Below are 13,002 nucleotides of genomic sequence, written 5' to 3' on the forward strand. Positions count from 1 at the left end.
CTGTGTGTGCCTTGGATGAGACTCTGAGAACGAACCAAAGGACAGACCCCGAATCGATTCCCCGGAATGGCGTTGGGCGATTTGGGCTGCATACAGGGAGGGGCACACCAAAATCATCTCTAGCTGCATGCTATGACCAATCGATTTACCATGAGGTCATCTTCCCGCCACGCTCCTTCCTCAACACATTCATGTTTGTTTTTGTCCTGGGAAGAATCGATTCTAGCTTATCGGCCTCCCTTGCTCAAACTCTGCTATCAGGAAATCAAACAGTTAAGCCAAAATGAGCGTCAAGACCGTGGAGTTCAAGCCCTTCACTGACCAGAAGCCTGGAACGTACGTAACTCCCGCAATCGTTGCAGCTTTAAACTACCCCGCCATGATTGCCATCAATTGACGCAAAGCTCGCTGACGCAAAGTTTGCTCGCCCTCTTCCCAGCTCTGGTCTGCGCAAGAAGGTTACCGTCTTCCAGCAACCGCACTATAGCGAGTCTTTCGTCGCAAGCATCTTGCTTTCCATCCCAGAGGGTGCCGAGGGTGCGTGTCTCCGCGTCGCTGATCTGCTCCTGCCTGGCCTGTCCATTGACCTCTCCATCCAGGTGCATCGCTCGTTGTCGCCGGTGATGGCCGATATTGGAACCCCGAGGTCATCCAGCTGATTGCGAAAATCAGCGCCGCGTATGGCGTCAAGAAGCTTGTGATTGGCCGCGATGGCATTCTCTCAACCCCTGCTGCGAGCCATGTTATTCGGAAACGCAAGGCGACGGGCGGTATCCTCCTGACCGCAAGTCACAACCCCGGTGGTACGTCTTGCTTGAGCCCCCTATCCTCGCTCCTGTCGAGTCAATTGCTGATTTCCAGGTGCCAACAGGCCCCAAGAACGATTTTGGCATCAAGTACAACCTTTCCCATGGCGGACCAGCACCCGAATCCGTCACCAACAAAATCTACGAGACGTCAAAATCTCTGACGTCCTATAAGTTGGCTGATATACCCGATGTCGACATTTCCACTGTTGGCACCAAGACATATGGAAACCTCGAAGTGGAGATCATCGATAGCACGGCCGACTACGTAGACATGCTGAAGGAGATCTTCGACTTTGATCTGATCCGGAAGTTCTTCCAGACCCATCCCGACTTCAAGGTCCTATTCGACGGCCTGTCGGGCGTCACCGGCCCGTACGGCGTCGCCATCTTCCAGAAGGAACTGGGTCTCGGTCCGGAATCGACACAGAACTGCGAGCCGTCGCCCGATTTCAACGGCGGCCATCCCGACCCGAACCTGACCTACGCCCACAGCCTGGTCGAGTCGGTCGAGAAGAAGAGCATCCCCTTCGGCGCGGCCTCTGACGGCGACGGAGATCGCAACATGATCTACGGCGCCGGCGCTTTCGTGTCACCGGGAGATAGCCTTGCCATCATCGCGCATCATGCCCGCCTTATCCCCTACTTCAAGAAGAATGGCGTCTACGGCCTGGCGCGCAGCATGCCGACTTCTGGGGCAGTCGATCTGGTTGCAAAGAAGCAAGGCCTCAACTGCTACGAGGTCCCGACTGGGTGGAAATTCTTCTGCGCGCTGTTCGACGCGGACAAGCTGTCCATCTGTGGCGAGGAGTCCTTCGGCACCGGCAGCAACCACATCCGCGAGAAGGACGGCCTGTGGGCCATCGTTGCGTGGCTCAACATCATCGCTGGGCTCGGCCTTGAGCACCCGGACATCGCGCCGAGCATCAAGCAGATCCAAAAGGACTTCTGGAAGGAGTATGGCAGGACCTTCTTCACCCGCCACGACTACGAGGATGTCGACTCGGAGGGGGCGAACAAGATAGTTGGCGTGCTGCAGGACTTGGTCGCCGACAAGAACTTTGTCGGCAGCAAGATTGGAGGTAAGTGGTGCAGACCCTTATAACAAGCCCCCTTTCTGTGAAATACACAGACAACTGACTACTATATCCGCAACCCAAAATAGACCGCACAGTTACGGACGCTGGCAACTTCTCGTACACGGACCTGGACGGCTCTGTTTCGAGCAATCAGGGCCTGTATGCGTGCTTCTCGTCGGGCAGCCGGGTCATCGTCCGGCTGTCGGGCACTGGCTCCTCGGGTGCGACGGTGCGGCTGTACATTGAGCAGCACAGTGACGACCCGGCCACGCACGACATGGACGCCCAGGACTTCCTCGGGCCCGAGATCAAGTTCGCCACCGGCCTGCTCAAGTTCAAGGAGTTCGTCGGCCGCGACGAGCCCGACGTCAAGACATAGGCGAGCGTGACTTGGCCGCTGGCAGACCGGCGGTCAGGATGTTCTGTGTGTTTCCAGCCGAGGGCGGATGCGGGGTCGGGTAATGAGAGCGTGGAAGACAGAGCGTGGAAGACTTGTGGGGGTTGGATGGAGCCAGACATAATGGAATTTGCAGCATAATCAGACGTCAGGAAGAGCCTAGCAGAGTTTTGAATTTTGTTAGGTATTTCTTATTATTTGACAACCTGGACCTGATCATACCAATATGCCCTCCTGACAGTTTGAACCATGCTTCAATAAGCAATCTTTTCCATCGTCCCCTTCGTGCGCTGGATTCGGCCCCATCACTGCACATACTACTAGCCTTGCCCACATGGGGGCCAAATATGCATTATACCCCTTTCTTCCCCCCTCTCCTTGCCCCTATACCGGTGATTCCAACCGAACCGCCGGAGAAATACCAGGGGGGCAGGAAATAAGAGGAAGGGGGAAGAGAGAAGTCAAGGATCACAGAAACAGGAAGCCGACGATGCCAATCTAAGCGTTATCATACAATCTTCTTTTTCTCTCTCCGGTTCCCAGTACATGAGGGAGTAAGTAGAATCAAGAAAAAAGAAAACAGGGGAAATGAAAAAAAAAGAGAGGCTTTCGTCTCCGTTATCATCATCATCGTCGTCGTCGTCGTCGTCGTCGTCGTCGTCGTCGTCGTCGTGGAATGTCATCGTCGTAGTGGAATCATTACCGGCCGTTTTGCTCCCATTTTGAGGGCCTCGCTTGGCCGGGAAGGACATCCCTTGCAGCCTTGCTTACTTTGGGCCGGTCGACGGTTCGTTGGCCTCTGATGGCTCTGGGGTGCAGGCGGCCGCAAAGACGTCCTTGAACCGTGTCGCCCCTGTTTTGTTTGGTGGAAATAAGGTTAGGATGTGCGTCTGGGCCGGGCATATCACGTAGTCTGAAAGCACACAAACACGCACACACACACACAGAGAGAGACATAAAGGGATGGAAGGGAAGGGGAGAGAGAGAAAAGGGGGTTCGTACCCTCTTCGCTGACAAAGTAAATCTCGAATGCGCCTGACTTGTTCTGGCGCATGTTCTCGTGCCGGTAGCGCTGGCAGAAGACGTAGAGCTGGACGTCCTTGAGCCAGACGCGGTGTTTGGATCGGCGGCTCAGCCAGGTCGGCGACTGGGATTGGTGGGTGACTGGAGGGAGCAGGTGAGCACACACACACACACACACACACACACACACACACACACACCAGGCCAAGATCAGGACCGGCGGGGTTTAGGGTGGCCCAAAAGTAAGGAGATACCTACCGAAGGCCGTCCACACGGGGCATTGCCTTAGCTCGCCTTCCCAGACAGCCGCGTGGAGGCGAAGGCCACGGGTCTGTACCTCCTCGTACACTATCAACGAGTGTTTGTAGCCGTCGTCGATGATTTGACTGTGAATGAACTGCTGTCAGTCTACAGGTACAGGGCCAGAGAAGTTGACGTCTTGGAGGCACGTACGCTTGGAACAATCGCTTCTCTCGGCTCAGCTTGTATTCGTCCGGGTGGATCTGGACAGTCAAGGTATTGCGCGCCTTGAGTGACAAGAAGGTGCAGTAGAAGAGAACCATTTCTGCCATTTGGTCAGATCCGACTCCAACCATGTCGCCCGCAGATGCCGGGCGGCCTACGGTCATTGGACGGGGCTGAGGGAGGCGCTGGATTTCGGCATACCTTCCCAGGTGAGAAAGAACAAGGCGGCCCAGAGCTTGCTGCACCGCTCCGACTGACTCCACCGTTTCAGTTGCAACGCGCTACCCTCGCGACTGATGCAGAGCTCGTGGGCTCCACGGAGGGAGAGCAGGGAGTTCCCCATGTGGAAATTGCGGACAAGTAGGTAGGGCGATTGGTTGGCGGGATTGATGAACGCCGTCACTGAAACACGATCGTCGTTGAATGGCCTGGTGCGAAATAGACGGGTTAGTTTCAAGGTGCCCTTGTCCCTGGCCCAACTCAGTCGTCTAGTTGTGCCAGTGAATCTACCAACCTCCGGAAGAGAATCTTGCAATCAGCAGGTAGGTTGAAGGTGCCCGGCGGGAAATGCGGGCCGTAGCCTTTCGACCTAGTCATAGTCAGAATCGTTCAGACGGCTATCCAACACCGCGGGGGGTGGTTGATGGGTATCATACGGCCCTAAGTGCTTCAGAGCTGTCCGAGAGGGTAATGGGAGACTGAATATTAGTTCTGCCCAGTGCACATTCTGGAGGCTATCAGTGTGCGGCTCGCAATGCTAGGCCAGAGCCGATGACTTACGGGGGCCTGGGTGTGAGCCATCAATATCAGATCCTGGCGCACGGGAGGCCCAACTTGAAGAGGTGGAGGCGCTGGAAACCACACGTCAGTCTAACCAAGTCACCAAGTCTCTCACATATGAGATGCGGCGTGCCAGGTGCACATACCGATGCCCCTCCTCTCCCGTAGTGCCAATATCCGAGATTTCAAGAGGTCAAGGGTGTTCAGATCGAAATCTTTGGACCTTAAGACAGACTCGTCAGCCAAACTTTGGTGAAAACATAAAAAGCGCAGGCAGCCAGTACCTCGTCAACAACTGCTTCAGCAACGTCAAAAAGTGGTTGTAAAGCACGAATCGCTGCGGCAGCTGCAAGCCACCTGCCTCCTCCGTCATCTTGTTGTACATCTTGCGCCATCTGATCTCCCTCGAGATCGTCTTATCCTCATAGTACGAGGTGATATCGCCCAGGCTCCGGCCCAGGCAAGGGAGGATGACCTGGAGGTAGCTCAAGACGAACGGAGCCCTGTCAGGGTGGACCTGGAAGCGGTCCGTTAGCTCGCGGAGCAGGCGGCCGCAGGACCGGATCTCCTCGGACACGGCGATCATGTGCCCGTGGAACGTCTCGGCGAGCACGCCGCGGAGCCCGTCCAGACTCAGAGCCACTAGGTCTGCCCTCTCGGCCTCGCGCCAGCAGCCGAGCAGGAGATGGGCCTCCAGAGGGATATTGGGGTTCGCTGCGTAATCCATATTGACGGTACAAAGAGGGGAGTCTGATTCTTGGTGGAGGGTGCGTAGAATTAAGCGATGTTATGGCGGAAGGGATTGGGGGATGAAGTGCTTCGCAGGCCGGGTGATTTAGGGACGCATTATAGCGGCTGTCAGAAGAATAACTTCCTGTCTGTGGTGTAGTGCTGGATGAGCTTGCTCAGAATGCCAAATGCCTCATCTCGATGACCTCCCCTTCCACGTCCCGCAGCACCAAGTTTACACCCCTCGATAGGACGGGGGCGGGAAGTTGACGCAATGAAAAGACGATGGTTCTTAAAGATACCCTCCGACTTGTCTTCAGTCGAAAGGGGGGAGAAGTCGTAAAGAAAACGGCAAACTGGTGGGGTTATGGAGAGCCAAACAGGAGAGCAAAGGTAGAGGAGAGGGAAGAAAAAGGGACTCCTGGTGGGCAAATGTATTTGCATAAGCCTAATTGTTGAGCCAAGCAAATGAGGGATGTCCGGATGGACAAGGGGGTCTAGTTGTCCGCACAACAGCACGCCACGAGCCTCATCCCAACCCGTGATGGAGTAGCAGATCGGTTAGGGGTCAGGAATTGCGCTCTGTCCACGAAAAACGCTTGGCCATATCGCGTGGTTTGGCTTGACGACGTGCAACTCCTGTCTTGTTTTAACCACCCCCGCAAAACGGCATCAGGAGACTCCATGCTGTCGTCCGGTATGAAATTGGGCACTGGAGCACTGGAGCACTGCAGAGGCATGCGTCAACCAGATTCCTAACCTCCAAACCTGGAGCGGGGAGATGCGGTGTCTTTTTCCCTCTCATTTGGTTTCCCTCATGCACTCATGCAGCATCGTTAAATGGGCTGCTGATACCGCCGTGGAGAAAGAGCAGCGGATTCCGAAGCGAATGAAAATGCCACATACCGGTGGCACCGGATGAAGTGATGCACTAATCTGGGGAGTCAGCGACTGCCACGAAGCCTGGCCTGCTCAGCTGCATAAAGACTGCATTAGGTAGGTAAGAGAGCTTGAGCTTCTCGAGCCAATCCCAGGCGCCATTTTGCACCATATTTGGCTACCGAAATGTACTCCGTTCGGAGGGCCTGGAGGAGGTCCTCGGATTGGGCAAACGGAGACGAAAACATGAAAAGTGCATGGACTGGAAGAAGTTGGAGATTTTCAATTGGTGGTTTCTGGGATTTGAAAGAATTTTGTCCCAAAGGGCTAGAGCTTCAGCTCCAGCTCCTTATCCCGTGGGAACAGATCTTGATATCATGATATCATCCACACTGGTACAGTTAGTTCTCGGAGCTGAGAAGAGTAAGAGATATAAGACGCTTCACCCGCCCACTTGGAAGCACTGTTTAGGTTCTAACCTAAACATGGCCTCCTGGAAGAAGCTGCATATGCTCCCAACGTTGCTTGGCCAAGGACGATACCTGCCTTTAATGCGGCTGCATATCAAAAGGCTACGGCCCAGAAGCCCAAGTGGTAGCCGCAACAAGGTGTCTTGTCCTGGCCTTACCGTCCTCCTACCTGGGGGCACGCCCTCGAACTCATCATTCACATGTCAAGCCATCGCCTGGCTTCCCGCCTCCGAGCATGCAGCTTCGCCCTCAATATTTATGGCAGCTGCTTGTCATGAAACCATGTCGTCGAGCCTCCTTGGCCGTTCACAGTTCACATGCTGGTCAGGTAGGTGGCCTTAATCGTAAGAGTTTTGGGGCAAGCCGAACGGGGTAATCGATGCTATTCCCAGTATCTTTGCCCAGTCTTGCCAGAGCCTGCTACTCGAATGGCGCAGTATTCCTCGACACGGTTGGTAGGTAGTTCACTGAATGAAACCTCTTGCTCTCGGATTCGAAGGTTAGACTCCTAGGATGATCGGGAGGGGCGGGACGGGAGAGGAAGTGAGAGCCCGATAGGGCTACCCCACTCTGGCGGGGTTCAGGTCGGGTGTCCAAGCTTCCTTGATCTGAAACATTCCGAAATGAACAGAGTGTCTGTGCGCCAGGTAAACAAACAAACAAAAACTGCTCGTGGACGAGCAGGCCCCGAGTCTGGTCCTCATCAGCCGTGGGAGAATGTGGTGCAAGGTTTTCCAAACCTTCAGACGTTAGTACTTCACCACTCACCAATACGGGAAATGTGCACGTTTTCAGAGACGTTGCTTAATAGGAAGGCTAGTGCTGTTGTACACGTCTGCCGTCGCCACCGGCAACTTTACTATCGTCAGATAGAAATGCGGCGTGGTTGCCTCCATCGACAACCTGGCCAGTCATCAGCCATACCGAAGGACCCCTTTGCCTCCAGCCAAATTGAAGCAAAACCCTGTGCAAACCATGGCAGAAAACCGACGAAAAAAGAGAAATACTGATGCCATTGCCATGCCTCCAACACCGACCGTCCCAGGATGCAAGTAGCAGAGCGCGTCTCTGCTAGTTGCCAAGTGTGAGCTGATTTTGAGATCAGATCATCATATTCACGACTAGATGCTCGCCAGGACAACGAGTCGCCGAGAAAAGAGTGCATTCAAGAAGACTCCTCCTCGTCGCCGTCGGCCTATGCGGGCTGCTTAGCTTTAGGCCGAGCAGCTCGAGCGGGTACAATAGCAGGGTTGCTTACGTTGTAGGCTTGCTTCTCGTCTTCGTATCTCTTCTTGTCGGTGGCAGCCTTGGCCTCATACGGGGCACGCTGCTTCTCGCTCAGAGCCTTCCAGCGCTCACCGAGGATCTTGCCGACTTGGCCTGGGGAACTGTTAAAATAAGGTCCGGGAGGATTAGGGATTCTCCATCAAAACATGAACTTACCAAAGGAGACACCAGGGTTCTCCTCACGGACATTGTCGCGCTGCTCGTTGGCGAAGAACATGTAGGCAGAGAGACCACGCTTGGGGGCATTGGGGTCTAGAGTATAGAGTATTAGCAGGCAAGATCAAAGGTATGCGATCGATTGACAAAAAAGAATGCGCTTCGACAACAGAGCTTTGGTGGCTCTGATGGCGGCTAGCCTGACCGGTAACCCTGCCGATTTGGGCTGCCAAGCGCACATCTACCCAACAAATGCAACGGGGGGAGTGAGAAACGGAGGCAAACTCAAGGACATGCTTACCCTTCTTGGCGCGGCGCTTCTCGACCTTACCGGTCTTTCCCTTAGAGGCGGCCTTAGGCATGTTGATTGGTCTTAATGGTTGTGCTGTTAGCTGATGCTCGAAATGAGGTGAGTTGGAGATGATCGGAGAAAGGCAAAGAAGCAAAGAAGGGGTGGTGGTGGAAATTGGGCTAATTGGCATCAAGAGTGCAGGATTGGATCAAGCTGTCGCGCGCGGGAAGCAGTGTTGTGAGAGCTTGGTTGCCAAGAGCTGGTGCGAACGGTCGCAAAAGCAATTGAAACCGATAACGCGCTTCCGCACGCGATTGAAGCTCGAAATCTGGTCTAGCAAGTCATGATGCATACATTTGGGGGAATTGGACGCGAGTTGAGAGTGGTGGTGTGGATGTTGTGGTTGCTGTGTTGGATGCGTGCTGTTGTGCAGGCGTAAATGGTGATGATATTAAATATCGCGCAAGCTCCAAGATGCGGTGGATGGAGGTGATGCGGTAGCCGTGGTAAGGAAGCTTGGGCGACCAGGTGCTGGCCAGTCGTACGGGAGGGCGCCCAGAAACCCAAAGTACGACGCGACCCAAGGAGGGAAAAAAAAGCACTTGCTCTCTCAATGGATTGGGGAAAATACGGTCAAGTGCGAGTGACTTGGGTTTTGCAGTGATGCGCAGCAGAAGGGAGGTACTCACTGTTGTGAAGGAGTTATGTGTTTGTGTGTGTATTGCGAGTTGTGAGCGCCGCCGATTTGTATGGGAGGATGGTTTGGCTGGGAGATTTTGTATGGGAGGCAGAAGAGAGAGAGGCGGAGGAAAACTGTATGGGGGGAGGACCAGACTGCCCTTTTTACTATGGGCCGGCTGATTGAGGGGCTACCAGTGCTTGCACCTGCCTCGCTCTTTTGGCACGTACCCTCTCTGTGCCATAACAAAAAAAATGGTCCAGCCTCCGGGGCTCCTGCACCAAAAAAGTGGCCGGCTGATTGGATTGTATGTGATTTGGGAAGCGACAGCAACACCCACACAGCAGCGCAAGGTACAGTAACATGGGCTTATTGTACCACGCCACGCTGTGGGCTGCTACTGTGTACTTACCCGTCTCCCCCCTTCCCAAAAAGACCAGCCCCAGGTTTCCGCCCGGCCAACATCAACTCCTTTCTGCCCACCCTATGGAGGAACTCCCATTTTCCCTTTCAAACCTCGCCCTCCTCCACCCTCTTAACTCGCAGCAGTCTCTTTCACCAGGTGGAATACCTCTTAGCGGGCCTGGCTTATGGCAAGCAATTTCCTATGAAGCCGACACGCGCAACCAGATATCAAATCCTTTTTATCTCTTCCAAAAGCAAGCTCAAGCTCGTCACTCGAGGATCGAGGACCATATCTTCTCGCTCCCTGCCTAATAATAGCAGCCTGGCCAAGCACCTGTTATGCTACTTCGTCCAGACACGCTTCCTACACAGTAGCCCCGTCTCGAGTTTGGAGACTCCGTGACCGGAAATGTACTTCATTTATGCACAGCTACTATGTACTTCCCTGCTCCTTTCGCTCGTACCGATACATCCACCAGATGTACCACGCCACCCACTGCAGTCCCATCTACCTTGGTAGTTCGTACTTGCACCCTTTCACACATTTTACTCGGTACCTACCTACCGTACCTCCTAGGGGAGGGAGGTTGGATCAGAGTGGGATCCCCATCATTCTCTAGTTCCTCTCTGAGACCAGACCATTCCTTTCTCCTCAAATCCTTTCCCTTTCACGGTCAGATTTGCAGATGCGAGCTACCTCCATACTCATTTCCAGTCATGGCTGGATCTGTGTCTAATTAGTGTTTTTTTTTCCGGCTTAAGAGTGGCCATACAACCATAGAAAAGCAGGTGTTCTATGGGCGGCACCCTTTCCGGCCCTCATAATAAGAAGCTATGACATGACGTGTGAATCGCGTTTTTAGCGTTGAGTCTCAGACACGGTGCGTTACAGTAGGGCACAGTTACATCTGACTGGCTGTTTGGGGAGAAATTTATACTGTACGCGCCGTTTTCAAAACGCGAATGGCCCCTTCTCCACCCCCTACTGCCGAAAGAAATAGGTGTGCTTACAAAGCAGCAACAGCTCGACGGGATCGGTGGTCAGACAAGCTATCAAAATTGGGAAGACGGAAAAGGAAGCAAAGGGCTACCTCAAAGCTGAAGCGTTTTATTTGCCCGCTCAAATTACCCTACAGCTCGCTCTCTGCCTGGTGATCGAGCTAGAAGCTTGGCATAAATATACTCCCCCAACCCCCCCATCCCCATTCGGTGGCTACCACTTCGATCTTGTTTCACGACCCACCGCGGCTGTGTGCCATGTCTGCCGCCAGCGTTTGCTGCCGCGCGTGTTCTGGCAGTTGTATTCGACTCTTCGAGCCTAACATGATCAGTTCCCCGGAAACAAGGGCCACGTATTCTATTATTAAGGAGAGAGCTCGAGGACACGGAGACCATAGACGAAGTGATGAGGCCTCTTATTAGACTATATCCTAGCTGACTCCTGACGGCCTCCGGGACGGGTGCTCCAGCTGCCTGCCTACTGCTAGCATCCCGTTGCGAGATAAGAACTAGGCCGGCAGGTCTTTGCCTCTGGATCGCTAGGTACTTAAGTCAAGACCGCGGTCAGAGGAGTGGGATCTGGACTTCGTCACCTAGTCTCGTCACAATTGAATTGGAGATCGGGGTCGTAGACGGAGGCATGGAGAGCCAATGGGCGCGTCTTTAGTCTTCAGGGACGTTGGGGATCACGCATTGCTAACAAAAGTCAGTCGATCTGAAGGAAGATTCCTAATCATGGCCCCTACGACTGCGCTATATCTTGTTGAGCAGGCTAGGGATCAAGAGATGGAGGATTGGAGGATCGGCCCTTTCGCGTGCGTCGTTTTGGGCTAGTAGTTGGATGTCGAAGGTGGCAGCGCTAGAGCCGGCAGGGAGAGGCGTTGGGTGCAGCCCGCATATCATGTCAGAAATTGTGTACATTGGCCATGGGAACATTAGTTCACCTCAGACAGTGTTTGTTCATTGCGGTGACAGGGATAATTTGGCGCAAATCATCGACGGGACCGGGCGACCCTAGTGGGTGAGGATCCGCGTATCACCACTGACGATGGATGACGCAAACGCTGCAAGGGAAGCATCTATCAACCTTGCGTCGAACTGACAGTTCTCTGAGTGCACGTGACCACCCCCATGGAGGTCAGTCGCCTCAGCAACATGTGGTGGTACGGCGGGATTGAAGTTGATTTTTTTTGGGCGATTCTCTACTTCGATTTGGGCTACTATAATGCTGCACATGATCAACCATTGAGCCATGCCAAGGTATACCTAGACAAGCAACAATCCTATCCGGCCGGCGTGAACTGGAATCGCCAAAAACACGACAGTGAGTAGCTGGATTAGAGATGAGGGCAGCTTCTCAAACTTGCCCACCCGGGCGAGGGCCCGCATCGCAGAGGCCGCTGCCGGGGTCGTTTGTCGGCTTCACAAGTGCAAGCATCGTCTCCCGGGCCCAACTCGCAAACCAGCCAAGAGACGACGACGCGGCTGCACTGGGATTGGTCTGCCTGGCTTCGTCCAGCCTATTGGGTCCTATGTGCAAGTTGATCCGATTCTTAGCATCTCCAGGCGCTCCTTTCGCCCAGCCACTAATATCCAATCTCCGGTCGGCGAGGTGCCTAGGTATTCTGCGAGAAAGATAACCAGATCACGGCTGGACCGAATCTCGACTCGGGACTCCTAGTTGCAGGAAATAATCACTCGCCAGGCGTTTGTCTGTCGTGTTTTGATCTCTCTAGAGTCGAATCTCATCAATCGGGATCAAGAACCATGTCCCTCAACTCTGGGTTTGCGGCCCAGTCGATTCCACTTCCAACCACGACAGCACTTGCTGTGCCTTTCATGACTTTCCACTTTTGCCGGCTTGCTTTCACCTCCCTTTCGAGCGTGGAGATTTCCCTCTTGACCTCCGGGTTGTCTGTAAAGTCACTGGTGTTCTGACTGGCAGCCTCTGCCAGTTTCAGAACCTCTGAAGCCAGAGCCACGTTGCGACGACTGATCCGGATACTCTCGGCCTGTATCTCCGAAAGTTCATCGTTGATTCCCCGCAACTCGGAATCTTGTTTTGCGATGGCACCCGACACCGCATCCCGTTGCTCGATATGCGGCAACAAGTCTCTGCGTACGGCCGGATTAGCAAAGTTTAAATGAATGAATAAAACGGTGAAAACCGGAGCTTGGCCTCGCATACCGCTCAATGGGCGAGGCATCGGTTCCTCTGTGCACTGCTTTGATGATGGGATTGACCATCATGACGCTGTCGACGACATCGTTGCGCAACATATAGGATGCTCTTGACTCTAGAAAACGCTCCTGGGCGGTCCTGAGATCCTCTTCCGTGACTGGATGGGGTCCATCTTCGTGTTATTAGAAAATTAACTTCCACCAGCGACTCCCAGCCATGGTAGATTGAGTTGACTTTACTTGCTGTGTGTGGGCCTCGAGCCGCAAGCAAGGCAGACTCCAGACCGAGCTCCTGGAGCCGATCATAAAGCTCCAGAACGCGTCTTTCTTTCTCGGAGAGTAGTGAGGGCAGCGCCATCGCGTCAGACGCGTCCG

The 13,002-nt window shown here is 54.0% G+C and overlaps 5 protein-coding genes across 5 annotated transcripts; 2 read left to right on the top strand and 3 right to left on the bottom strand.

Annotated features, from left to right (window-relative positions):
* Positions 1–283: 283 nt before the first annotated feature.
* QBC33DRAFT_512993 (phosphoglucomutase) lies at positions 284–2,264 on the top strand (the record flags this gene model as incomplete). Its single annotated transcript, XM_060425947.1, has 5 exons — positions 284–336; positions 440–537; positions 600–803; positions 872–1,888; positions 1,972–2,264. 5 exons carry the CDS (start codon positions 284–286, stop codon positions 2,262–2,264), a joined length of 1,665 nt encoding a protein of 554 aa, XP_060285692.1.
* A 462-nt stretch (positions 2,265–2,726) lies between these two features.
* On the bottom strand, positions 2,727–5,526 carry QBC33DRAFT_321975 (uncharacterized protein). The gene is made up of 10 exons (XM_060423595.1): positions 4,835–5,526; positions 4,697–4,773; positions 4,551–4,621; positions 4,427–4,497; positions 4,285–4,359; positions 3,972–4,198; positions 3,759–3,870; positions 3,564–3,691; positions 3,285–3,446; positions 2,727–3,135 (listed from the first exon to the last, which is right to left on the bottom strand). Exons 1-10 carry the CDS (start codon positions 5,275–5,277, stop codon positions 3,050–3,052), a joined length of 1,452 nt encoding a protein of 483 aa, XP_060285693.1. The 5' UTR covers positions 5,278–5,526; the 3' UTR covers positions 2,727–3,049.
* A 2,267-nt stretch (positions 5,527–7,793) lies between these two features.
* QBC33DRAFT_512995 (Non-histone chromosomal protein 6) lies at positions 7,794–8,433 on the bottom strand (the record flags this gene model as incomplete). The annotated part of the gene is made up of 4 exons (XM_060425948.1): positions 7,794–7,823; positions 7,887–8,008; positions 8,072–8,167; positions 8,373–8,433. 4 exons carry the CDS (start codon positions 8,431–8,433, stop codon positions 7,794–7,796), a joined length of 309 nt encoding a protein of 102 aa, XP_060285694.1.
* Positions 8,434–8,780: 347 nt separating this feature from the next.
* QBC33DRAFT_322736 (uncharacterized protein) lies at positions 8,781–10,211 on the top strand. The gene has a single exon (XM_060423596.1). The coding sequence runs from the start codon at positions 9,113–9,115 to the stop codon at positions 9,848–9,850; it is 738 nt and encodes a 245-aa protein (XP_060285695.1). The 5' UTR covers positions 8,781–9,112; the 3' UTR covers positions 9,851–10,211.
* Positions 10,212–12,194: 1,983 nt separating this feature from the next.
* QBC33DRAFT_512996 (centromere protein H (CENP-H)-domain-containing protein) lies at positions 12,195–12,985 on the bottom strand (the record flags this gene model as incomplete). Its single annotated transcript, XM_060425949.1, has 3 exons — positions 12,195–12,561; positions 12,635–12,785; positions 12,868–12,985. The coding sequence occupies 3 exons, from the start codon at positions 12,983–12,985 to the stop codon at positions 12,195–12,197; spliced, it is 636 nt and encodes a 211-aa protein (XP_060285696.1).
* Between the last annotated feature and the right edge of the window lie 17 nt (positions 12,986–13,002).

Source organism: Phialemonium atrogriseum (assembly GCF_030411735.1).
Source record: "Phialemonium atrogriseum strain 8032-3 unplaced genomic scaffold QBC33scaffold_6, whole genome shotgun sequence".
Lineage (NCBI taxonomy): Eukaryota > Fungi > Ascomycota > Sordariomycetes > Cephalothecales > Cephalothecaceae > Phialemonium > Phialemonium atrogriseum.